Raw genomic sequence first — 27,656 nt, 5'->3', positions numbered from 1 at the left:
TTTTTAATAGCATACTATTTTACGATTTTTTTTTAATCACATGAAATTTTTATCGCATACTATACAATATCAAATTTTTAACATTTTTTAATGACATGGCATGATTTTTTGTAAACATTTATACTTAGACATTTTCATGACATACTATCACCTTTTCATGGCCATAGTATAATGTTTTTTTTTCCCAATAAAAATTTATATGACCTACTATACTGTGACATTTTGTATGTCTGTTACATTTATAAGGCATACTTTATTATGAAAACGTTTGAGACACACTATACTACTAATTTAAAAAAATGAGGTGCTTTACTCACTTTTGAAATTTTTTGACATACTAACTTTGACATTTTCTGGTAATTTTAATGGCATACTAGTATGACCTCTTATAGAAACATTTATATGACCTACTATACTATGACATTTTGCATGTCATATGAAACTTACATTTTTAAGGCATACTTAATTATGAACATTTGAGACATAAGTTTATTTTGTTTATAAAATATTTTAACATACTATACTCACTTTCTTTTGTTTTGTGACATGAGTTTTTTTTTTAATAAAATGTGTGCTTTATTTTGAAATTTGATACTATACTGACCCTTTTTCTTTTTAAATAAAAATGTACATGACATGCTATGCCATTTCTTTATGGTTTACTATTACTTTTTCATTACTTTTTTCTCTTAAAAATAAAATTTATGACATGCTTTTATACTATGACATTTTTATGGCACACTTTACTATGACTGACATTTATTGATGGCATACTAAAAAAAATGTACCATAAATGTCATAGCAGTATGTAAGAAAAACTGTACATATAGTACGCTGTAAGAAAGTGAGTATGGTATGTAAAAATATTTTATTTAAAAAAAAAACATAGTATGTCACAAAATTTTTCATGATAAAGTATGCCTTAAAAATGTAATAGTTTAGGGGCGTCGGTGGCTTAGTGGACAGAGCAGGCGCCCCATGTATAAGGCTGTTGCCGCAGCATGCTGTAAAAAGTATGTAAACACATTTTATACAAAAAAAAAAATACTTATGTCACAAAAATGTTCATAATGAAGTATGACATACAAAATAACGTAGTATAGCATGCCATATACATTTTTAAGGCATACTTTATTATGAATGTGACCTACTTCTATATAATATTTTACATAAATATTTTTACATACCATATCCACTTTCTTACTGCATACTATAGTGTGTTTTAATTTTATTTACATACTGCTGTGACATTTTCTAATGTTTATTAACATACAATAGTATGACTTTTCTTTAGGACGTTTTTATGGCATACTTTACTGTTACATTTTTTAATGATTGTTTATGGTATGCTATACTATTATTTATATGGTATCGTATAAGGCTGGGCAATCATACGATCTCAATTTGGGATCGTGATAAAATTTTGATCAATCTCAATTATCAGCATGGGACGTTTTGAATCGATGTCACATAACTAAAGTAAGCGCAACAACAGCATATCAGAGTCTGCTGGCTACCATATGCCATGCAGGCAGGATACGCCCACTTCTCATTGTAAGCGTGGCTACAGTTGTGATGGGTGGTAAACAGAGAAGTTGGAAAAAGGAGAAAAAATGAGTGAAACTGAAATCGAGGACGGCTAAAATAATGCAGAACGTGAAAGCGACATCACTATATCAACTGAAGATATTGTTGGAAAAAAGAGATAACGCGACGTCAGTTGTGTGGAAGTGGTTTGGATAACGTTACCTCAAAAGTAACGAGGAGCATAGAAGCCGGTCTGCAAAATATGCCGGCGGTTGGTACCAACCAGGTCGGGAAACACCACAAACCTTTTCAATCACCTGAGACAGCACCATCCCAGTGACCACACAGAGTGTCTAACTATGTGGCCTCAAATTGCCCCGACTCCACACACAGCCTAGCAAGACCTCTTCATCTGCTGTTACCGTCGCTAGCGGCAGCTTAGCAAAACAACAGTCTATCCAGTCGTGTTTTGCAGCCATTACCCCATATGAGAAGCATTCAAAGCGGTAAGTTTATATACAATGTTTCAATAAGTTAAAGCTTTTATTTGACACTGCTTCTCGTTCTTTGAGTTTACATATGGCTAAAGGGGAAAAAACAACAGTAAACGGACAGCATGATTAGTGTTGCGTCCAAGGTCCCCCCAAAAAACGGGAGGAAAAAAAAGGCTGAATATTATTCTTTTTTTTCCACAATCGAATCCCAAGGTTTTTTTGGAAGGTCTTTAAAAAGTTATTGAAATTAACCTCAGGATTCCTGCATATACCCTGTAAAAACATTTTGTTCTCAATATTGGAAAAGCATATTATTTAGTGTTTTATGTTATTAAACTTTTATTAAGTTTCAATGAATCTCGTTTCTTCAAGCTCCAATCAGGATGCTCCCCGAACTGGCAGAATCAGCAAAAACTACATATCGTGACATTTTTGGCCATATCGCATGCTATACTGTTATTTTGCATGTCATACTAAACTATTACATTTTTAAGACATACTTTATCATGTAAACTTTTGACATACAAATTTTGTTTGTTTTTTTTTAAGTGTTTGCATACCATTCACTTTTTACAGCATGCTTTTTTTTCCCCCACATGCTTTACTATGACTTTTATGGCATGCCATAGTATGACTCTTATTTTTATTATTATTATTTTTTTTAATAAAAATGTATATTTGTATTACTTACAAACCCAATATCTAAAGAATGCCATGAGTAAATTTCAAATTTGGCACATACTTCCACTTGGACTCAAGGATGAACTGCTTAAAGTTTGGTGGTCAAGGTCACTGTGACCTTGTCTGTCTTATTCTTGTAAAAGCCATATTTCAAGAAAACATTGAGGGATTTTTTTTTTTTTAATTTTTGTTGTCAATCATCAAGGTCAAACTGACCATGTGTCCATCTTATTCTCTTCAAAGTAGTGTCTCAAGAAGGCCTTGAGAGAATTTAAGTGAAAATTTGTGCCAAATTTGAGAAATCAACGATGAACTGATTACATTTTGGTGGTCAAAACTTATCACTTCGTTATTAAGTTCAAGTGGACATAAATCAACTGGATACAATTTGCTGCAATAAATATGATTGAGGTGAGATGAACAGACTGAAAACATCTTATTAGATAACACAGATGTTGAATTAAGTCTTCCTTGTGGGACTCAATTTACAGCTTAAAAGGTAATAAATCGCAATATATTCTAATATTTGTTTTCACAATACTAGGCATATCACAACATGTTTAAATTTGCAATGATGCTGTATTGTGACGCACACCCTGAGTATATAGTAGCCTGTTAACAAAGTTTAAGTGTGTGTGTTACTGGTTCACATGTATTACCAATATTACTCTTTGTACTAAACCTTGCACTGGGTTAGTCACCAAATTCATTCTCTTGAGGTGTTCCCACCCTGTCTATCTAAAATATGTTGTGTTACTACTATCAATACATTAGATGTAAGTTCAGTTCAGGCATGTTTCTAATGTAACCAGCTGGAAACTCACATGAGGTCTTTAAATCAATGGGAGGGGCATTGAAGGTATTCAATTTAACTTGAGGATCCCAGCATACACCCTGACTTAACCCTAGATGGAAACATTTTGTCAGACTGGATTGGTATTGTGTTTACCTTTTGGGCCTCTGCGTTGTACTTGTTGAGAAGGGCCTGAACCCGGCTTCCATAGTCTGGATGGACTGCTTTCAAGTTCTCAACCTGCATGAAGAACCAGACAATGAGACTTAATGGCCCTTTGCATATTTTCTCAATCAGCTTCTTACCATAAGAAAACTAGTATCTGCCAAAGTTAGAGCCATTTTGTTACTTCTCATGAGAGATTTCTGTTTTTCTTTTATTCTCTGTGGTCCTCCTGCTGGTTTAAAGTGGGCTGGGCTCTTTCAGAAAAAGGTGATGCCAGGATTTAGCAACATTTGATGACAGGAAGTTGGTTGTTTGGACTGTGTGGGTGTGATCTGATCAAATTACAGGGTTCCTACACATTTGGAATTTCAAAATTCCATACTTTCCCATACCCTAATTTCCAGACTTCTGTTTTTTTTTTTGTTGTTTTTCAAAGAATATGCGACATCTGAGTAAATATATCAGTGTATCATATTTCACATCATATTTAATTATTCTTAATAGGCGCTTGTAGCCAAGTACCATAATGGTGTGCAAATAAAAACTCAGGTAAGTTCAATGTCTGGGCTGAGGCAAAAAGGTTGGGACTCTGGGTGCAAGCGATGCAGTAACAAGACGTCAGTGTTTTTTCCTTTCATGTGGCTCAGAATCGCTTTCTCCCCCGTGTTGGCGATGTCAAACGATTTCACACAAAGCTTGCATCTAGCTCTGTGTGTGAATTGGGAATCCTTGGCCAACCAGTATTTATATACGGCATTGTCAAGCCATCCATCCAAAAACTTGCATCTACCCATTGTGAACCACGTGAAACTCGTCTTCTTGTCAAAGGTGCAGTGTTGGAGTGAAACTTGATACCTGGGGGGCTGGAGGAGGGTCATGGGGCAGCGGACTGGACATACCACTCGTCAATCAGGTAAAAAGGGCGGTATGTTTTCTGAGACATTTGCTCTCACACAAACTGTGCTTGGCCCGGCATAAAACACGATCTGGATTGATTAAATTATTTTTGGAAATACCTAATTTTCTATTTTAGAAAACAATGTTTTAGAACAGTGGTAATAGTCTGGAAACATAAATATTATTCCATAATTTATTTTTCATTTTCCATACTTTTTAATACCTGGAAATTGATCAAATTTATTTCCATACTTGCGTAGGAACCCTGAAATTAGCAGTTTTTAATGGTTAAACTACTGAAAAATACATATGTCCAGGTATTATTATTATTATTTGCTAACTGATGGCTTTAATAATTCTTAAGTGTTGCTCTGTAACAGATAACTACAAATGCAACCAAGTTTTCAGGGGTTTTAAAACTTGTAGGTTGACATGATTTCTAACATTTGGTGGATCATTTTTCTGCAAAGTGAAACACAGTAATGGGACCACAGAGCACAATGACGCACAGGCTCTTCACAGGAAATTTTACCCACTTCTACATAAAGCCACAGGGGGGTTGGGGTTGGTTATGCTGTGGTCTGTCAACAGTAAGGACATGTGAGGAAGGCATGACAGAAAAAAAACCTGATACTCATTTTAACATCTCTGCTAGTTTACTGTGTGCTACTATATTGAATCTGAACCAGATTTGGTAACTGTGCTTCTGTTGAAACATTTGCTTTAAAACACTTTTTCTATCACAGCAATACAGACGCTACTCCAAACTTTCCATGTCGCTCTGCCCTGACTACTTCCATCCATTTGAAAAGCTGATTCAATGCAGTGACCTGATTGAAAACTATAGTAATGTATGTATTAGAATGAACCTATGTATGCCGACTTTCGCCAACCCACCAGGGACAAAACCAAACTCATATACAGTATATAGAGTATTATATAATACTACACTATATATTGCTAATCCTACTTGTACAATATAAACAACCAAACTTTTGCAGTTGTCTAAGAAATGCTCACTGTTGTGAGAATGAGATTAAAGATCAGTGAAGACTGATTTAGTTACTCTGTGCCATGCTTGTGGAACAAATTACCATTGGATCTAAGGTGTTCCCAACCCACCCCCATTATTTTGTGCTGCCCTCCAGTGTGTTTGTTTATCAGAATTATCTCTCAAGTTTGAATTTGTGCTATTTTACTCAGTCTCTTAAAAATTAGTTTTAAGTCTGATAAAGTTTGTGAAGCACTCTGAAACTGCCGCTTGTCTGAATTACATTTGCCTTGTCTTGCACCCACACATTTCCTGAGCGCAGGCTCGCCAGTACTTTGTTTTTACAAAAGCTACATCCTGAGTTTTCATCATGTCTGACATCTCTTAGTACGTGACAATTCATTATTTTGTGCAATTAACATGTCAAAGAAGATGTCAACTGATTCAAATAGTGAATATCCCATTTCCAGAAAACTCTTCACATGGTATTTCAGTCAAAATTTCAACAGCATAGCCTCACAGACTGTGAGGCTATAAAGGTGATGTGGACTCACCATGCGTTTTTGGATGAAGAGCTGGGCTCCTTTCAGGGCCCCTGCCATGTTTTGGCAAAGTCTCTGGCGCTCCTCTTCGTTCAGCACCTGGGTGTAGAAGGCACGGACCTGCAATAACACACACATAAGAAGTTGACAGCTGGGTCAAAGTAGATCACATCAAAATAAGACTAATTTTAAGTGCATTTTATACAGGAAGTGCAGTTTAAAAAGGAACATTACTGAAATCTGTGACCCTATTTCAACAAACCAATGAGTCCCCTGCAAATATACTAAGTAGCAGTACAAATCAGACTTACTGCCTGTTTACCTAGACATGTGGATGAGAATTACTTTGTTTGCATTACTGTATTTTAGCCGTGATAAAGTAATTGATCATTAAGTTGAAGCAGTATTAAGACATTTTAATGGACAGAGGAACAACCTGTAAACACAGCTGTTGTGGCAAACACGTTCCCATACAGTTGCTTATTTATACATCAAGTGAAAACCATGCAACATTAGCATTAATTTTGAGTTGTGTGTCTGATTCACTCTCCTTTAGTTCTGTTATGATCTCCTCTTGAGAGAAATATCAGGCTCTTTAGCTGCTTAAATGCTCCACCCTGTTAACCAGCTAGTAGCTAATTTTGTCTCTGCCGTTTCGTACAGGACAGGAAGTGTGCAGTGGGTTTCACAGAGGTTTTTCTGTTGAAAACCACACTGATGAGAGCAGTGAGCAATATAGGTGCAGACCACAAAACTAGACATTAATTGATTGAGGCTGAAACTCTGTAGAGCTCAGGGGAGCTGCAGATTTAGGTGATAGGTCTGTAGGTTTTGGCTGTAGGAGTGACACCTTTCACAGAGGCTTATAAATAAAATTATAGGTTTGGGGGTGAAAAACAAACAAAACATGTTAAACTCATAGCTATACATTGATAAACATAATTTACTGCTTATTTGTACAACTAGAGAAGAGTTGATGATTTCTTTGACAGACTTTTATAACTTTCCAAAGGTTTTAGGTTGTGTTCCCATATTTAAAAGTTTGTTTTTTGCTATTCGACAAAATTGTTATGAATTTTTGTGATTTTGTGAAATATATCTTAGTTTCAAATTATAGGACAGCTGTTTAGGAACGTAATCAGAAAGGAAGTTAAAAAAAAAAAAAAAAAAAAACAACTAGCAAAACAACCGACTACCTGTCCTCCTGGTGACCATAATGTTCTGACACATTTAAGTACAGTTCTGTGAATTAACGCATTTACCAGACAAATCCAAGACATCCAGGATGGATGGAAATCCAAGTTAAGTCCTTGTGGGGACAAATGGCTTGCCCTACAAAAGTGTGACGTAATCTTTACCTGTGTGACATTATCTTCATCTGCACTGTTGTAGCGTGCCACATCAGGAGACACCTTGAACTTGGACTCCATAAACTGAGGCTGTGTATCTGGGGCACTGAAGCTGTTGGGATAGTAGTTTGGAGCTCCACCTAGAGGCCACACAGACCAAACACTGGTGAGTTGGGTAGGAGGAACAAATGCTCTAAACTAAAGTAACAGATGACAAAAACAAAATGTTACTTAAATCTGATCAGTGCATACAATGACAACATGATGCCAGTCACATAGGCTTACAATACAGCGTGCTGTATAGTAAGAACGTTTTTCCAGGTGTTTGTTACGATGTAGAGAACTCTGGGTAGTTTTTATATATATTCAACACAGTTAAAATTAAAATAAAATTTAAAAAAAAAAACAAACAGTCTCAGCCTCACAGGAAGGTAGCATACAATGGAACAATGGCTGATAACCACTGAATAAATCGTATTAATGGAAAAACAAATCATTCTCCCTCCTGTTTATTTGTCATGAGGGAGGCTTTGTGAAATAATGAACCACTATGACAGTAGTACTGATTGTGGGTCATTGTGTCTGAGCATTTGATACAGTGCAAATCTGTTGGGCAACCCTTGGTACTGCATTTGGTGGTGGATGTATGTTTTGTTTCAGGTGAGGTGTCCCACTAATGCCAGAAAACACTGGGTATTGCCAAAACTACATCACTGTATGGACATTAAGTTGTATAAACTACAATAAGTTATTCTACAGATAATACAAGATGAACTGTTGAGCCACAAAACCCACATCTGTTAAACACATGCACATAGAAACATACACAGGCACAGAAATAGACCTACAAGCTGGACTATGACCTACCTTGGTTGTCAAACATGCACATGGGACCATCACGCTGGTAGTTGGTCACACGGGCCCTGAAGGGGCAGTTGACAGGAATCTGCAGATAGTTGGCTCCCAGCCGGTGTCGATGTGTGTCTGGGTAGGAGAAGAGACGACCCTAGACAAAGACACAGGAGATACACAACACAGAACAATGTTACACTGCAGGTCTCTGTGCTGCCAAAGACAGTGGAAACTCTAAGCACTTTTTTGAGCAGTTTATTCACAGCATTTAGCCCAGCTTTACTTCTGCTGGAAGAGAACGGAAACATCCAAACTTGTGTGAACATGCCCTTTACCAGAACACCATAGAGATGGACTGGGACATCACAGTTGTTTAAAGTTACAGGGACCGTGGATTGTGTTTTTAGTGACCAAATAAGAGCTTTAACTTATCAAAATGATTTGCAGTGTCGTCCATGTCAAGACAGCAAACTATGCCATTTATTAACTTTATTCAAATCTGACTGAAAAAACATGCTGAGAGAACGTGTGTTGTGGCGTTACCTGCAGCATCTTGTCGGGGCTCGGCTCAATGCCCGGTGGCATGTTGCTGGGGTCAAAGGCCAGCTGCTCCACCTCTGCAAAGTAGTTGACTGGGTTCCTGTTCAATACCAGTTTGCCCACAGGGATCAAAGGGTATTCTTTATGTGACCAAACCTACATGAGACAACATGCAACATCCATTAGCTGAAAGATACCGTACACTGCTGCAGGATGGACACAACAAAGGAGTGACACACCCAGGAAAGTATGTTTGTTAACATCACCTCATTTCTATAATAAGCAGATATTCAAAACTAGTCATCTGATGTCAGCTTCTGCATGAACACTGACTGCTTTCATTAGTTGGACAGTTAAAGTAACAATTTTGTAAATCCAAAGCAAAGTGGTATAAGAATGAGGCTGCCAGGATCACATATTCCTAATGCACATTTTACAGCAGCCCCAGGGGATGAGCTGTTCATCAACAAACACCTATTATATCACCTTATAAAATGTGGAGCTACACCATAATACACTGAGTGCCTGAATTTTTTCGGAATTGTCTTTACCAGGTTACTGCACTAGAGTGATAAAAACTTTTCTCCTGGTTGGAATTAAATTTGCAGGGCTTCTCTAACTTGGTCAACTGATCAGTGGTCGACAAATGCATTTTTAGTCAATTCTTATTTTTCTATTTATTAATAGATACTCGCTTTCATTCCTGTGACAACACAACAATATTCCCAATATGCTTTTGTGTTAATAATATCAATTAACCTTATAACAATTAGTTCTCTTAAGCCCAATTTCCACTGAGCAGTACGGTACAGTTCAGTTTCCACTGTGAAAAGTTGTGGATGGTACCAATGGAACCGTTCTGTACCGTCCCCATTTTTGGTCCCCCCTCTGTTGGGGTATCCAGCTCTGCTCCACTAGTGCATCCAAAAATGAAAATTCAGCCATTATCTACTCACTCATATGCAGATGAAGGCTGACGGCGCCCCAGATTCAAACGTCCAAAAACACATAATTGAAACCACAAAATATCTCCATACTGCTCGTCCGTAGTGATCCAAGTGTCCTGAAGCCCCGGCATGTTGTTTGTTTTTAGCCTCATTGTAGCCTGTAGCTCTAACTGCCTCTCTGTACTTGGTTCTCAAGTGTGTGCGCGAGACCAGCGAAAGCACGTAAACACACATGAACACGGTGCCCATGTCTCACAGTCTCGCGCAAGCGGACACATGTGAATGCGGTGCACAGAGAGGCAGTTAGAGCTACAGGCTACAATGAGGCTAAAAACAGAGTTCAAATGATGTTTTTCCAAACAACTTTTTATGTCGGGGCTTCAGGACACTTGGATCACTACGGACGAGCAGTATGGAGATATTTTGTGGTTTCAATTATGTCTTTTTGGACGTTTGAATCTGGGGCGCCGTCAGCCTCCATTAGGTGGAGTTGTGTTGCTACCTCCTCTCCCCTTGGATCTCCGCAAGTGACGTGAGGACTCTAAAACTTGACCTGAGCCTCCCTCGGCATATGGGTGAGTAGATAATGGCTGAATTTTCATTTCTGGGTGCACTTTCCCTTTAATTTCAACCGGGTTATGTGAACTGCACATCTCTCAATCCATACTCAGAGAAACAAAAAGTGTTGTGGTGTGTCGTTCCTGTGGGCTGCAGCAACACTAAACCCCCTGAGGGACTCAACTTTATGACCCAGGTTGTTCTGCTGTGGAGAGATGTGGTACCTTGGTAAGATCGAAGGGGTTGAACTGGAACTTCTCAGCCTGCTCAAAGGTCATAACCTGGATGTAGAAGGTCCAGGATGGGAAGTTGCCATTGGCAATGGCGTTGAACAGGTCTCCAATGGCATAATCTGGGTTGCTGGAAGCCAGGCGGTCTGCTTCCTCTACTGTCAGATTCTTTATTCCTTGATCAGTCTTTAAAAACAAACAAACAAAAAAAACATGACATAAATAAGTAATGCCAAAATTCCAGGAGGCGGATCTAAGTTAAACCTGGGCTTAAACAGACCTTGTAGTGGAACTTGCAGTAGAACCGCTCGCCAGCGGCATTCACCAGTTTGAAGGTGTGAGAGCCGTAGCCGTTCATGTGGCGGTGGCCATCAGGCAAACCTCGATCACTGAACAAGAAAGACACCTGAATGGAGGAGAGGGGACAGAAGATACAAAATAATGACATGTCCTGCAAAGTTTTTGGTGCCAACCACTGATGACGTAAACCATACAAATACAACGAGGCCAATATCAGTACACTGCAACACTACGTTACTTTAAAATGTTCCTTTTCTAATTATTCCTCTGTACGATCAACTACAATCTGTCTTCAAAAGAAGCCTCAGGCTTGGCAGCAGCTACCTGATGCAGACTCTCTGGCCTCAGGCTCCAGAAGTCCCACACCATGTCAGGGTCTTTCATGTGGGTTTGGGGATTGCGCTTCTGAGAGTGGATGAAGGACGGGAACTGCATGAGGAAATGGGGACAGGTCAATGTGATGCGTTGTACACCTGATCCATATGAAAGAGTAGCTTCAATATCTTTCAACCTGGACCCTATTTTCCCACATTTTTGTGTCTAAGCAACTAATGGTAACAACAATCTTTGAAATTGGTCGGTTATTGAGCGAGAGTGCAGCAAATAAGGCTGTAATGTAACCTTTCGGGGCGTCTGTGCACCATCAGTGTGTGTCCACTAAAGAGTTTGCCACCGACATGCTCAGATTATTATTCTATGTGTCTGACAACATTATAGAGGGGACTCCTACTTTTTCACAAGGCCTGTCATAGTAAGATCCTTTTTGTTTCACCAGAACCAGCCCTGAAGTCTCCATCACCAAACACACCAGACTCCATTTGAATGAACAGTAATTTTAGCATGTATACAGCCAGTAAGTCTTTAAATCCAGCTGGGTGAATTAAGGGTTTATTTCAAATAAACTGGAGTTGGTGTTGGCTGGAAGAGTAAAAAGTCGAAGCAAGACGCTTTGTGAGTTTTATTTTGTTTCTGTCAACTTTAAAAGAAGTGTGTTTTATGATAATAAAATGACTGTTTATTTAAATGGAGCCTGGTGGGTTTGGTGATGGCAATTTTCAGGCTGTGTCTAGTAAAACAAAAAGATCTTACATTTTAACAAATGGTTCAACCACTGTATGATCCTGTCAGCGGCAAAAACAAGCAGTTTGATGGCGAATGGCTTGCACTTGTATAACGCTTTTCTCGTCTTCCACACACTACATGTCACAATCATCCATTAACACAAATTCACTCGCTGGTGGCCGAGGCTACCATACAAGGTGCCACCTGCCACTCAGTAACCATTCACATGCTCTCACAAAGAGATGGAACAGCCATCAGGAGCAACTTGGGGTTCAGTATCTTGCCCGAGGATACTTCGACATGCAGACTGGAAAAAATAAATCAATATGTTCACTGTTTTCCATGGAGACACACGAGAAAGTTCTCCCCACACACCCAAGGCAACACAGCTACCTGTCAACAAACAAATGGTGACCCTGTGGGTAAGCACTCCCATTAACTACTTCAGCTTTTGGGTCAAGTTGGGATCAATTTGGCAACTACAGCGCCATTTTTGTTCACAGCTGCAAGCTACAGCTCCAACTCTGACCTCTGGCTTGTTCTCTGTTGCTACAGTGGCAGAGGCTCATGGGTATTGTAGTATTCAGAGCCATATGCCAACAGAGAAAATAAAAAAAAAAGCACTGAACACATGGTCCAGGAGGCTGAGAAGTACAAGGCTGAAGACGACGTCCAGCGTGTCGAGGTGTCTGCTAAGAATGGCCTGGAGTCATATGCTTTCAACATGAAGTCAGCTGTGGAGGATGAAAAGCTTGCTGGCAAGATCAGTGACGACAACTGGAGTCAGTGGATGTAAATTCACTATGTCGTATGCTCTGAGTGGATACACTGCAGCCAGTTTTACAGTGGTCAGCTGCAACACTCACTCAATACTAGACCAGTTTCACAAAACTGTTCTCTCTCTTTGTCACTTAGACAATAAAACATATGAAAACAGGGTCCAGGTTGAAAAATACCAAACGTACCCTTTAAGGTAAACATAAAATGACATTTTTGTGATGCAATACAGGTTTGGTTTCCATGTGTGTTTGATTTTGGAGAGCATTAAACTTCTTCATGGCTGATGGAAACAGCTCTACAATCTGTTCCTTTGTTTTTCAATAACAGCCTGACATTTTCTCTCAAACATGCAAAGTGTCCCTCCGCTCATGCACCACCCACTCACCAGCAGGGCATCCCTGATGAAGAAAATGGGGGTGTTGTTGCCCGTCAGGTCCCAGTTGCCCTCCTCGGTGTAAAATTTGACTGCAAAGCCTCTGGGATCTCGCACTGTGTCGGCTGATCCTGATTCACCGGCTGAAATAAAATGCAAATAAGAGAAAACATTTGACTCAGTGCTATATGTCAGATTTCCACAGACACTGACAGAACCACTGGTCTTCAAAGTAAAGTAGGGCTACAATGATTCGTCAATTAGTCAATCCACAGAAAAATATGTGTTTTTGATTATCACTGGGGTCAGAAAGACAAAAAAAAAAAAAAAGTAAAATCTTTTCGAATGTGAGAATCTGCTGAATTCTATATAATATTTTCATTCAGGCTCTTATGATGTAATAGTTGACGAGATGTTGAAACTTTTTTTTCATTCAGTGTATAGGCTACACATTTATACAATTGTAAAATGTAAGAATCACTTTAGGGCTACAACAATGATAAATAAAAAAAAAAAAGACTCAAACATTAACCTGACATGGTCATCCTTACCCACAGTGGAGAAGCGGACAGCAATAGGTGTAGTCTTGCCGACGTGCTCGAACACCTTGGCTTTGCTGTAGCGAGTGATGTCATGAGTCACCTCAAAGTAACCAAATGCCCCTGCATCACCGAGAGAAAACAATGAAACGTCATTGTTTGCTTCACATATTTCTTTCAGCTGAAACATGTCTGGTTTAAATATCTGTAGTTGACTGCACAGACTAGTCGAGTGTTATGTCGCCGTGCACTGCCAAGAATGCGGCTCCCTCCAAAGAAAGCCAACAAACAGACATTGCCCCAAGTTTTTGACCTTGATCTGAAAAGCTTGCAAATATTAGCAGATTTGTCTGGAGCTAATCCACAAACAAGAATGACCCTCATTTGCTTTTGCATACTTTTTGTCAGTTCTGTTGACTTTGGCAGGGTAATGTCACGAGATTTGCACAAATGGCATTTCTTAAAGAGGTGTGCACATGCTATCTTTTAGCTTTTTCCAATATGAATAACTAGACTGAATATTATACTTTGCTGAATGGTTAAAACACAAGTGAGACCATTATGCTCTGTAGGAGAAAAATCTCAATTCAACTGCAATCCTGTTTAAAACTAGGAACTAGCCAGGAAGTGTCCAAAGGACATGAAGGAATTTAACCAACCAAAATGTTTGTATAATTTCAGTAAGACCCCGATGATATTTATAAAATGTGAGGTCCCCTATTTGATTGCATTAAAAAAAACAAATCCAGTTTCTTAGAGTTTGTTGTGTTTTGTCTTTTTATTTAACATTTGTGTGTTTATTCATATACATATATTTTGGTTTGCATATTATTGTGATTTTTATACTTTGAAGCTCAAAACCTGTTTGTTATTAACTCTTTGTTCAGTCTGACAAGTCCTAGTTTTCAATTTGTTTCACTGAATTAATGGCAAACAATCACTGCAGCATGAGAACCAATACTGTCCGAGCAAAAAGTTCTTAGTCTTGCATACTTCCACAAGCATTACATCTTAAGAATTACATATTATATCATAAAAGATACTGAATGGAGCATTTCAGCACCAATATATCACCACCCTATTCATTTGGACATATTGCCATGATTCACAGGTGCAGCCATGCCTAAAAGACAAGTCTCTATGAGCACAAGCAATATGTTTAATATAATGTGACCCAACATAAGATTTACTTATCACTTGAACTATGTATTATTATGTACTGTAGCAGGTGAAACAAGCTACAGTGTCTTTTTTGGAATGAGAAACAATCAGAGTGATGTGATCTGCTATACAGCAATCTGCAACTTTAAACTAATGTCAGGAGGAGGCATTAAATGTGTGTGTGTGTGTGTGTGTGTGTGTGCGTGCGTGCGAGTGTGTGTGGGAACCTTTCTACCCTGCTTCTTCTGCCCCCCTCACCTTACTTGTTAAGTTTTGCGACTGCTTCTTGCATGATTGTAACGCTACTGCGCTGACAAAATCTGTCCACAGACAGACATATAAACACTAGGGATGCGCGCAATTAAATGACTAAGCATCCACCCCCTCGCTAGTCGGCACCAGAAACGTTAGTCGGTTAAACCAATTACTGCTTTTTTCATGGCCAAGGCCGCTTAACTGTCATGCAGCCGCCCGCCACTAGTGGGTGCTACAGAGCTGTCAGACAGCAGTCCCCCTAAAATCCGACATGGTTGTGATTAAAGGAATCAAAGGGCTCTTAATGCACACTATATTTTTGGGACAATGTTTCAAATACTCAACAGTAACCAAATTTTGACTGTTTTCTGAGTGTTTTCCCTTTTTTAGACTAGTCAACTCGTCTTAATTAAAATTTACGTTTAGCTGTGAAATTTCCCGCTACAATTGTTGCCACCAGGACCACATTTTGACATGATAAAACACACACACACACACACACACACACAAAAGATAAAAACAACACTAGCAGTTTTGACGTTGTCACAGCAGCTAACAAAACTTCTCCTTAAATGTGCAACGCCAACCTGATACAGCCAACACAGAGGTGACACAGAAGAGACTGACCAACACTCACCCGCCCCTTTGGCATGCACCACTCTCTCTGGGATACGTTCCCGGTCAAAGTGGGCCATCTCATCTGTGAAGACCACATCTTGCACCAGTAGAGGACCCCTTGGGCCTGCAGTCTGCAGGTTCAGCTTGTCTCCAACAGGATGGCCAGCCCCTGTTGTCAGTGTGTCTGGCTTCTGTTGCAAACAGAATCCACACTCAAAAAACGAACACCTTTATTTATGCAAGACATGTTCCTCCAATTACGAAGCGCTTCACGTGTGCCTGTATCACAATCTACATTTTAAATCACCTTGCAAACAAATCATTTATGATGGGTCAGAGAGCCGAAGGTGCCAACCTCTAAGGTCTTGTTTTATTGGAAACAGGAGTCAGAGATATTTAATTCATAATAATATAAAATCCAAAAGAAGCAAAATTATTTGAGAAGCCAGAACTAGCCCATATTTGCAATTTTTGCTTAAAGCAAACAATTAAAACTGTTGCAGATCCATTTCTGTCATTAAACCAATCTATTAAAACAACAAATTGTTTGATCTCTAATTAAAAATGACAAAGAATTCCTTTCTACATTGCGCTAAGACAACTACACCAATCAGCCAAAACATTAAAACCACTGGCGGGTAAAGCAAATAACACTGATCATCTTGTTACAGTGCACCCCCAGCAGGACAGTGCACCATGCCATGCCTCACAAACTGTTTAGGAATGGCCCAAAAAATAAGACAAAGAGCGCAAGGCATCAACATGGCCCAATCTGATTGAGTATTTGTGAGCCTCTTTACATCTGACCTCCCAAGGCATTGACTCAGGACCTTCTGGGTTGGCATGTGATGTCCAGCACCAGTAGTTTTTGCAGTGATGTGGCACTGTCCTGCTCAGGGGGGCACTGCCATCAGGGAGTGCTGTTGCAGTGACAGGAGTTTACTTGATCTGCAACAGTATTTGGGTGGGTGGTGCATGTCAGATGGCATCTACGTGAATGCTAAGACTCAAGGTAACAAGATGATAAATGTTATTCACATTTCAGTGGTTTTAAGGCTGTGGCTGAAAATCTGGTAAGGGTATGAGCACAAGCAACTGCATAAATGCTAACTGGGTCAACCAAATCAATGTGCTCAGACCAGTTCATCTTCTTTATTATTTTCACAGCTGTAAATTATTTACATGAGGTGCACTCTGCACCTTGCCGAGGGTATGGAAGCAAGCAACTGCATGCACACTTCTGCAAGTGGCATGATACTTGCAGAGTTGCACCAGAAATACTAACTGGGAGATCACTTTATTCTCCTCGTTATTTCCACAGCTGTGAAATATCAGCAAAAGATGCACTCTGCTCAGCATGAGTATCATTATCCCAACAGACTGCCCTGGAAGCTGCACAGCTGCTGCAAGAGCATGAATAAAGAAATATTGGCATAAATAAGTTGCAATATGTATCATGAATTGGCTGTAGGGGCGTTAGGTTCCTTCAGGTGATGGCCGCTGTTTGCTCTCATATCCTCTGGTTATATAACCGACATGGGTAAAGTTCAACCACAAACATGCCTCTGGACAATGACCTAGTTAGACGCTGTCTGCGTGGTTATTTTGTGAACGACACACGGCTGGTGCTACTTGACGTTAATTGAGGTTAGATCGGCTACTTTAGCATGTAACGTTTGCAAACGGTTGTTTTCAGGCTTGTACTGAAGCTCTTTACAATAGCAACGATAATGAACGTCCCCCAGACAAACAGTTAACAGGACTAAACTCACTGTGGATCTTTTATTAACATGTTTATGAGGTTAAGTTTCGCTGTTCACAGCTAGCTCGCCCGACATGCTAGCTTCAGGTTTTGGCTGTTAGCGTTAGCGGGTTACCCTAAACGACCTCTCACCCATTTACCCCGAATCAAACAGCGCTACGCACCAAAAACACTTGATGAAACGCAGGGTTCATACCGACCTGAAAGGCCCTGCTCTCCTTCCATGTCTTCATTTGATCGGTAGCTTTGTCCCTGTTGTCAGCCATCTCGACAGGTCAGCGCCACAGGACGGTTAGACCACAAACTCTTCGGTAGGTGTTGCGGATAAATATGTTAGCTCTGTATCCCGATATCTGGCAAAATTCTTCCTAGACTTTGCTCGGCGTAGCCCCGCCCCCTCTTGTGCTCTCGTTTCTGATTGGCTGAATGAAGGAAACTGACCTACTTCTGAGACAAGAGGAGAAAGCACCAATGCAGACAGTCTATGGCAAGGTGTTTTAACATTTAATAGCTAGACTGGATATTCATTACTGATATCTGCAACATAATTTTGCCAAGTAAAAACTCTTATTCAAGATACCTGTAATTAGATTTTGACTAGTCAAAACTCTAATTACAGATATCTGTAATTCAGTTTTGACTAGTAAGATTCAAACTGTTTTTGCCATTCATGTGTATGGGGTTTGTCATTATAGATATCTCCAATGTAGTTGCGGATATCTACAATTGTTATTGCGGATATCTGCAACTGAATTGTAGATATCTGTAATTCCAGTTTGAGATATCGACAATTTAATTTTGACTAGTCATAATTCAAGTTCAAGATATCTTTAATTATCATCAATTGAAGATATCTACATGGTCCTTTCTAGATATCTTGAATTGAGTTTCAGATAGTCAGAATGACGTTGTAGATATCCGCAACTGAATTATGACTAGTCAAAATGACGTTGTAGATATCTTGCATTCGAATTATGACTAGTCAAAATGACGTTGTAGATATCTCAAACTGAAATTATAGATAGTCATAATGTAATTGGAGATATCTATAATGACAAACCCCATACACATGAATGGCAAAAATAGTTTGAATCTTACTAGTCAAAACTGAATTACAGATATCTGTAACTGTAGTATTGACTAGTCAGAATGACGTTATAGATATCTGCAATTCAGTTTTGACGAGTCAGAGTGACGTTATAGATATCTGTAATTCAGTTTTGACTAGTCAGAGTGACGTTATAGATATCTGTAATTCAGTTTTGACTAGTCAGAGTGACGTTATAGATATCTGTAATTCAGTTTTGACGAGTCAGAGTGACGTTATAGATATCTTCAATTAAAATTCATGCTAGTCACAATGACATTACCACTAGTCAAAATGACATTGTTGATATCTATAATGGTAATTCCGGATAGTCAAACTTAGCGATTAAATGTTAAAACGGCTTGCCATAGACAGTCTGTTGTGTTTACATAATGCAGTATGTTTGTTTGTACGTTGCTTTGGCTCATTTTGTTTCAACGTGCAAGAGTTTTCAGTAAAGCACTTGAAACATGTACTACTGTCGTTACAATCTACCAATGTTAAAGCGCAATATACACTGATATGATAAAGGCCTTAAAGCAGGGTCCAAAGGGTCCAATCCGGCCCACTGGATGACTTTACACATCTATTATTGATGCACCTGTGAAATATTATCAACCAGTAGCTTCAGTACAAAAGAATCTGTATCACACTTCTGTCTTAAAACTATATTGGTGGAACCCTGCTGCTGAGGCACTGACACAACTTTAGACTGTAAATGGTTTATAAGACAAGGGACGACTTAACCTGCTTCTTCCATAGCTCCCACTTTAGTGGAAAATTATTTTAAAAAATGTACATGTAATGAAAGTGAGTGGTAGACTGACTGAATGTGGGAAAAATGTGAGACATACTGTTGAATTTGCACATATTTTTCTGAGGATATTGCAGGCTGATCATTATTTGTTGTGGAAATGAGGGGGAAAATTTAAAAGTGTTGTTATTTATAGGTTATTATGTAATGGTTTTACTGGTCCGGCCCACTGGAGATCAAACTCGGCTGTATGTGGCCCCTGAACTAAAATGAGTTTGACAGGCCTGCCTTAAAGCATAACTTTGGTGTTTTTGGTGTTTTTCAACATGGACCCCATTTCTCTCTGTAAAATCTGCAATGTAATTAGTAGCCCATTTAGCAACACCAAATACATTTTGTGGAGTAAAAGATACAGTATTTGCCTCCAAAATGTAGTGGAGTAAAAGCATAACATAGCATAACATAATGATACCGATGTAAAGTGCAAGTACCTCAGACTTCTGTTTTTAAAGGGGATGTCTTCAATATCAGGTAATAAAGCAGGACTCAGCTTAAAGGATAACTTGGGCATTTTTCAACCTGGATGCTATTTCCTCGTGTAAATGGATCGAAGAGACTGATGTGAAGAACAATTTTTTAAATTGGTCCAGTACTGAGGGAGCCGGCAGTGACCGGCAGCCGCAGAACAAGCTGCAATGGAGGCAGATGGGGCAACTGAACATTGTCACTTTATGTCCATTAAAAGTGGTTATTTTTTGACACAGAGCGACTCAGACTGTTATTGTAAATGTCTTCAGTGTCTGGTTACCTTTCACTTGATCTGGTGTGGTTGTTGTCGCCTTGAAATATCCGGAACAGTTTCAAAAATTGTTCTTAACATCAGTCTCTTTGATCAATTTACATGAGGAAATAATTGACAAATGCCAAAGTTATTCTTTAAGGTGAGTCCTGATACTGAAGACGTCTCCTTTTAGAAATAAAATTTTCAGATACTTGCACCTTAGTATCATTATGTTACGCTACATTATAGTTCTACTCCACCACATTTTGAATGCAAATACTGTACCTTTTACTCCACTACATTTATTTAATGGCTTTAATTGGGCTACTAATTACATTGCAGATTTAGATTATTCATTCAAAATATAAATAAACTAATGGATTATGGCATATTAATATACCTACCATATACATGAAACAAGTCAAATTAGGTCCACTTGTACCAGCTGCAACATTAAAGTGATGTGGACATAATGAATGCCTTAAAATTTGGTACTTTAAGTAGCCAATTACTTAAGTAAAAGTTTGAATGCAGGACCATTACTTGTAACAAAGTACTTGTACTGAACAGACCTTCCACCGCTGTACTGTATATGCTGCGTTCAAATGGAACTCGTGAGCTCGTGCTTACGTCATGGGAGGTCGTGAACACGAATCTGGAGCTCTGTGAAAATTTCCACTTATGAGGTCGTGAATACCAACAACATAAAGACTCTTCTCTTGAACTCGACCATGACCCCGTTTGAACACAGTGATATCTCCAAACATCTTTGGGGTCTCTGGAGTTTCCAGGCCTACACGCCATTCCCACAGGTTTGCAAACATTTGTATCTCTGACTCCAGAAATCCAAGATGGCGACGGCAGTCCACAAAACAATGGGTGATGTCACGGTTGCTACGTCCATTATTTTTACAGTCTATGCAAGATACACACGTGGTCAGACCATTACTGTTGAATTGCTTTTATTTCAAACAGCATTCACACAATACACTGTATTCTTGAGGCACATTCACATCAAGTGCTAAATAACTTCATGCATGGTCGAATGTAGGCTACAGCTTTGTTGAATCAAATGCAAATGCTGATTGTAAATGAAAATATTGCTTCATTATTTGGCACAGTAGGAAATATTGTCTATTATATGACCACGGGTGTGTTATTTTTGGATTGATTTTCAAAGTGAGGTGAGGAATGCGATCAGAACTCGACCGAAAACACAGACTAGGTCCCGCTTGATCGAAAGGAAAATCACAACAGTGCGTAAGGCTGATGATACTTGAGTTAGCAGATATTTCACATGATAATTCACATTCAAAAGTTACAACAAAACAGCACTATTGCACAATGTTGTAGAGAATATCTCAGACAGATAAAAAGCCACCTTGACATTCTGACGGTTACGAGACCCCTGTCACATCTTCATTTTACCCATGAAGCAATATTCAGGTGTCAAGCTGCAGAGTAGCTCCACGTACTTTCACCAGGAACGCCCTCAGTGCTAACACAAAGTTTGCAGGTATCTTAATTGATGACAAATGCTAAAATGAGTGTGACAAGTGCCTGGTGAAAAACAACTACGGATTAATTCAGAATATCAAGGTGTTTCCTCTAAGACAAAAAGAACTGTAAACCCATTTAAAGGGGTTAGTATACTTTACATCACAAGTTAAATTCCCAGAGGTGTTTTGATAATAATTCACTGATCAGCAATGACATTTGTGTTAAATATAGTGTTCTGTAAGTGAGGTTGGAGTCTGATGTTTATTAAAGTGTAATACTATGAAAAACATGATTTGCACCCAAAATTTGGAGGAAAAAAATGACAATGACCAGAATGTTGTAGTACACTATTTACACTGTTAAATATGCCTATGCAACTTGTATTGCATTAATCATGGTAAAAATAGAACAATGTAATGTGGTATTTATATGCTGATTACATCTGATTTGGCCACCCTGTAACAACTGCTACAAATTACAATTATTTCACCTGGATAAGAGTCCCTGGATTTTTTTCTTTTCAAAAGCACAATAAATACTGAAAACCTCTATTATTTGTCACTCTCACTGTTAACAAATTACACAAGCAAATCCAATAGAGCTAACTCAACTCTGCTCTAAAACCGCTACGAAATCAATCAAGTAGGTGCAATCGATGACTGGTTTGAAAAGACAAATGAGTGTTTTCCTGAAAGAGAGGCGATATCACCCCTCCGTCCAGTCGGTCATTCTCTAGACAGCTAGAACAGGCTACAACCAGAGTAGGCACCATGCAGAGAGGGGGGGGTTACGCCTGCTGAGGCTGGGCTCCTTTCGTTAATTAAAATTCACATAGAAGCCCAATTGAATTTTCTGTTCAAGACTTTTGAGACAGTGAAAAAGTATTCACGTGTCCTCTTGTTGGGAATCGGCATTCAGGAGAATTCTCAAGCCAAGGGGACAAGGTAAGGACGTAGGATGCACACTGTTTGAAAACTCATTACTTCCAGTGTGTAATTTGGGTAATTTGGGATATGCACTGCTCCTTCCACCCACACGAAGTATGCATCTGAGAAATAAGGGAAAAACTATCCACATACTCATCTCCCCTCTGCTGTTATTGAGAACTGGGACTCAGCACAATTCTGAATCCAAGGGGACAAGGTGAGAACATGGGACGGACACCATTTTAAAACTTATCAGTTGATTTCAGTGAGAGAAAAAAAAAAAAAAAAAAGGACGCAGAGTGGACCCCAATTGAGAATTCACTGTTACTTTCAGTGTATAATTTGGGTAATTTGGGATATGTCGTGCTCCATCCTCATACACAATACATCCGTGACTTTTGAGAAGGGAAAAACTATTCACGTCTCCTTTGCTGTCATGGAGACTCTGGGTTCTGGCCAGTTCTCAAGCAAAGGGGACAACGTAAGGATGTAGGAAGTAAACCATTTTAAAAACTCATTACTTTTAGTGTATAATTTGGGTAATTTGGGATATATCCTTCCACCCTCATGCATAATGTACCCGAGACTACTTAGAAGGGAAAACCATCCACAAATCCATATCCCCTCTGCTGTCAGGGGAAAACTATCCACATATTCATGTCCAAGGGGACAAGGTAAGAACGCAGGATGGACACCAATTGAAAACTCATCAGTAACTTTCAGTGTGTAATTTGGGTTATTTGGGATATGTGTTGCCCCTTCCACCCTCATACAATGCACCAGAGACTTTTGAGACAGGAAAGGGTATCCACATATCCATGTCTTCTCCTGTGGAGAATCGGGATTTAGCACAATTCTCAAGCCAAGGGGACAAGGTAAGGACGTAGAAGGTGAGCCATTCGAAAACTCATCATTACTTTCAGTGTGTAATTTGGGTAATTTTGGAAATGCACTGCTCCTTCCACCCTCACACACACAATGCAACCAAGCCAGAATGAAGCCAAATACTAAGGACAGGATTTAAGCGTATAATCGATCCATGGATCAATAAAAACACCCTGTTCAGAGTCAAACACTGGCTTTTCAGATTCCTCCCCCTTACATGAAGAGAAGGTGTTGTTTACTCCAATTGCTTACACACCAGCAGAGCGACACATACTCCACACAGAATCCTCCTGTGTGCCAAAAACTCTTATCTTACTTAAAACAGATCTGAGCATGGCACCAAATAAGGGGAGAGGTGAAAGGAAGGTGAAGAAGCGAGTGTTTTACTTGAAACAGGTTGGGTTTGCACGAGGGCAAAGAGAGCTAGATCCTGCGCAGAGGGTGCCACATGGACACGGGCTTCCTCAGAGTGGCCAGCATCTGGTTCCAGTGGGTGATCCCCATCCCGCTGGCTTCAGGGCCGATGATCACATGGCCGAGGTTCTCGCCCCGGCCGTCGTCTGTGGCCTCTGCCACTGTCACCCTCAGAGAGAGTTCCTGCAAACAGCAGTACAGCGTTACACAAACTGCTGTGTAAGAATGACTCAGCAGCTTCTTTACAGACTGTTTCATCCAGATCTTTCTAGAATCCGTTAAATGGGCATGTTTAACAACACCAATTAGTACTTGTATTGTTTTTGGCATTTTAACCTCATCACCTTTTACGCACATTTTATTTTATTACTATTTGGCTCATTTTGTAAACAGCCACGAGTGTAAGAGCAGTTGCTGAGTGCTTGACTGATCCATGCATTTAAAATGCACCTTTTATACTGCAGGAAGATTTTAATGATGTTGTCATACAGTAGATGTGTTTATATCAGTTTTATATCCACAGTCTGGCTGTCAGTCAGTCCACCACTTTGGTCCTGAAAACTAAAATACTGAAACAACTACTCGACTGCCTGCCACAAAATTCTGTACAGACATTCATGGACTCCTGAGGAAGAACCCTGAAGACTTTGGTGATCCACTTACGTTTTCCACTAGTGCACCAACAGGTTGGTAGTTTTGGCTTCGGGGAAATGCCTTGACAGCTTATTGGTGGATTACTATGACCTTTGGCACATATATCCGTGATACCCAGATAATGACTCCTAAAAAACTTCACTTCTCTTGTGCCACCATGAGGTTCACATTTGTGGTTTTGTGTACCCCAGTGTCAGCTGGGATGGGCTCCATGACACTGGGTGTGTGGCGGGGTACACCCTGGACAGGTCACCAGACTATCACAGGGCTGACACATAGAGACAAACAACCATTCATGCGCACATTCACACCGATGGATACCATATTTTTCCAAATAGTAGCCCAGGTGTTTATTTCACAAAATCGATTTTGACCCCAGGCGTTTAAAAGAACCAGGCGGCTATTTGCTCAAGGCTTTTACTTTTTTTTTTTTTTTTTTTTGCACCAACCTGCACCAGGCTGTTATTTGGTTAGAGTTCCTGTCCAGTATGTTTTTAGTGCAAAAATACTGTATCATGTAGGGGTGAGTTTGTGTACAAAAATCTCTTAACATTTAGAGTGGGTCATTTTTTCGTGTACACGTGTACACGGGTTTCACCGCTGGGTGGGGCTATTGCATTATACCTGTAAAGCCCCAGTTATTTGAATACCAACCGAACGGGCCATTTAACCCTTTGAAACTTAAGCAAATTGACTTGATTTCTTTTAAAAATGTGGGAAGATGGCAATGACCGACAACAGAAGAAGTGACACAAAAAATTGCGAGAAATTAGTAAAAAGAGAAAATTAAAAACAAGAAAATCAGTAAAGAAAATAAAAAAACTAAAAAAGAAAGAAAGAAAATTAAAAAAACAAGGAAATTACATGGAAAGAGTGCATAAAAATCCTAATAACTCTTTAACATAATTTCAAAATGTAATAATAATAAAAAAGTCAGAAGATAGTTTAAAAAAAAAAATCTAAATCAATTTTTTTACATTTCTTACCAAGTCGCTCATTACCTTCTTTCCCATGTTTTTGAAAGAAATCACACCAATTAGCTCAGGGTTCAAAGGTATAAATACTTGTGAAAGGCGTTTGAAACCATCACAAGAAAAGTGATGTCGCTCCAGGTTTCAAAGGGTTAACCAACAGTTACAGGCCGCCACACCAAAATATCACCATTCCGATGGTCCGCCATCCCGAATTCTGGTCCCTGAGTCCTGACAGTAAGCTATGGCAAGCCTGTAGAAGCTGTATTTCCCATGGGCGTTTAATCGGACCGGCGTTTAATACGCAAAATGGGGTCAAACCCCGGCGGCTATTAGGTGCCCGGCGGCTATTTGCCACTGGGCGACTATTTGGAAATATACGGTAATTTAGAGTCACCCATAAACCCAGCCTGCATGTCTTTGGACTGTGGGAGGAAGCTGGAGTACCCAGAGAAAACCCACGCCACACATAAGGGCTCCCACACCCTGGGTTCGAACCAGGAATCCTCTTGCTGTGTGGCAACAATGCTAACCATTGTTCCACTGTGCCACTGAATAGTAATCATAGAAATATTAATTGTTTAAGAGAACAAAATAACCATAGAAAAAGACATAACTATGAAAATAACAATGACAGAGAAATACATATGTCATTTTACTGTTGTGTATATGTTAAAATCTGCAATATAAGCAGTTATAACTTAAAAGTTAAAAAAATTGCAAAGTAGCAGACCTCTGTCTCTGGCAAGCTTAGTGGATGTGTTTTAGTTTTATCTCCAGGGTAATGGATATATGAACAGTAGGGTCAAAGTTCATACTGCAATGTTATGACAAAGTATGTACCAATTGTGTGCATGTAACAGTATGAACTTTGTAAGGGCAAAGTAAAAAGAAGTGGTGCAATTTGAAACACAGCACCTGTCTTGTTGCTCCTTCTGTGTCCACTAAATTCAAAATACTGTATCATGTATCTATTTCACCTTTATCTAACCAGGACCTCTCGCTTTTTAAGAGAGCTGTTAACACATATGCACAAAACACTACACAAATGTACACGTAACACAATAAAGTAAGACCTGACAAACATGACTGAGAAAGTTTGGACAATATAAAACTATGTTTGTACACTTTATTCCAGGGCTGGCTGGCCATCTTTGACCTTATGTAGGCTCAGTCACTGTTATTTGTTCATTCATGAAGTCATACTGAGTAAACCCCCTTTGTACAGTTGTACTTTGACTGAGCAGAGATCTGACTGTAGCTACAGTCTGAGATCTCAACACGCAAGTTTTGTTGTCTGTTCCTAATGCACGGACTGAGTTGGGAAAGAAAGCTTTTATGTGCTGTGCTCCTCTCACTTAGAATAACCTTCAAAAAGAAACTACATGAATTGGTCTCTCCACCTCGCCTATTTTTAAAGCTCTCATTAGTACAAGGATGAATGAGTCAGTTGCTTCTTGTCATTGTGCGTAGGTGTTCTAATATTTCACCATGTTACTGTATATCTTAAATGTTCTTGTTGTGTAACTTTTTGGGTGCTGCTGTCCTGGCCAGGACGCCCTTTCAAAAGAGACTGTTGATCTCAGCGGGACTTACCTGAATAAATATGGGTTTAATAAATAAATACAGTCAACTTAACATGTAATAATTGTCAGCTGCATGTTCATACCTGTGCACATCTAACTGCAAAACTATTCATGTTCAAATACTGCTGTTAAGAGTTCAGTAATATTGCTTTATTATTCCGTTTCTGTTACAGTTTTATCTTATCTTTCCCCCTGACCTAAATTCCCCATGTGGATTAATAAAGTTTCATCACGCAGGACTGGTTTGTTGCCACGTCTGAAGTCTCACCTGCAGGACGATGGACGGCACAGAGAAGATCATGGCTTCATTGAAGATGGGGTTTGTGTCGTCCCTTTTGGTGGAAGTCTTCTTCTTGCTGATCTTCCTGCCGTCTTGCAGGAGATACACTTTGACAAACGGATCTGATGACGAGAATGAGCAAATATGGCAGCATTTTTAAGCTTCTACAACCCAAGCTACACGTGTACAAACATGCACACACACCCACGCACACAGAGCATGTAATAAACTCCTCATTAAAGAGTAATCAATTAGAGGCACAGTCTTGTGCACATAATTATCTCTGTGGATGATAATGACAGCATTTCAGCGGGTGACCTTTATCGGTACAATGTTACTGTGGCACTTATCCGGACATTTAATGTGATGAACAAGTCATTTAAGTCCCATCTGCCTGTCTGG

At 39.4% G+C, this 27,656-nt stretch overlaps 2 protein-coding genes across 3 annotated transcripts in view; both read right to left on the bottom strand.

The window, feature by feature from the left end:
* The window catches only part of cat (catalase), a 19,517-nt gene extending 1,712 nt beyond the window's left edge, over positions 1–17,805 (bottom strand). The window contains exons 1-12 of the mRNA XM_049573567.1: positions 17,617–17,805; positions 15,674–15,845; positions 13,633–13,743; positions 13,094–13,224; positions 11,191–11,295; positions 10,847–10,972; positions 10,561–10,752; positions 8,835–8,987; positions 8,307–8,445; positions 7,449–7,579; positions 6,103–6,210; positions 3,652–3,735 (exon numbers count right to left, since the gene is read on the bottom strand). Coding sequence (XP_049429524.1) covers positions 3,652–3,735; positions 6,103–6,210; positions 7,449–7,579; positions 8,307–8,445; positions 8,835–8,987; positions 10,561–10,752; positions 10,847–10,972; positions 11,191–11,295; positions 13,094–13,224; positions 13,633–13,743; positions 15,674–15,845; positions 17,617–17,682 — 1,518 coding nt within the window. The 5' untranslated portion in view covers positions 17,683–17,805. The remainder of the gene's footprint in view (positions 1–3,651; positions 3,736–6,102; positions 6,211–7,448; positions 7,580–8,306; positions 8,446–8,834; positions 8,988–10,560; positions 10,753–10,846; positions 10,973–11,190; positions 11,296–13,093; positions 13,225–13,632; positions 13,744–15,673; positions 15,846–17,616) is intronic.
* A 3,175-nt stretch (positions 17,806–20,980) lies between these two features.
* The window catches only part of syt12 (synaptotagmin XII), a 41,512-nt gene continuing 34,836 nt past the window's right edge, over positions 20,981–27,656 (bottom strand). For both annotated transcript variants that reach the window (XM_049573568.1, XM_049573569.1), the window contains exons 7-8: positions 27,243–27,376; positions 20,981–23,946 (exon numbers count right to left, since the gene is read on the bottom strand). In XM_049573568.1, the coding sequence (XP_049429525.1) occupies positions 23,773–23,946; positions 27,243–27,376 (308 nt within the window). In that variant the 3' untranslated portion in view covers positions 20,981–23,772. The remainder of the gene's footprint in view (positions 23,947–27,242; positions 27,377–27,656) is intronic.

The sequence above is a fragment of the Epinephelus fuscoguttatus genome, linkage group LG4 (assembly GCF_011397635.1).
Source record: "Epinephelus fuscoguttatus linkage group LG4, E.fuscoguttatus.final_Chr_v1".
NCBI lineage: Eukaryota > Metazoa > Chordata > Actinopteri > Perciformes > Serranidae > Epinephelus > Epinephelus fuscoguttatus.
This window is presented reverse-complemented; position numbering and strand designations above follow the sequence as displayed.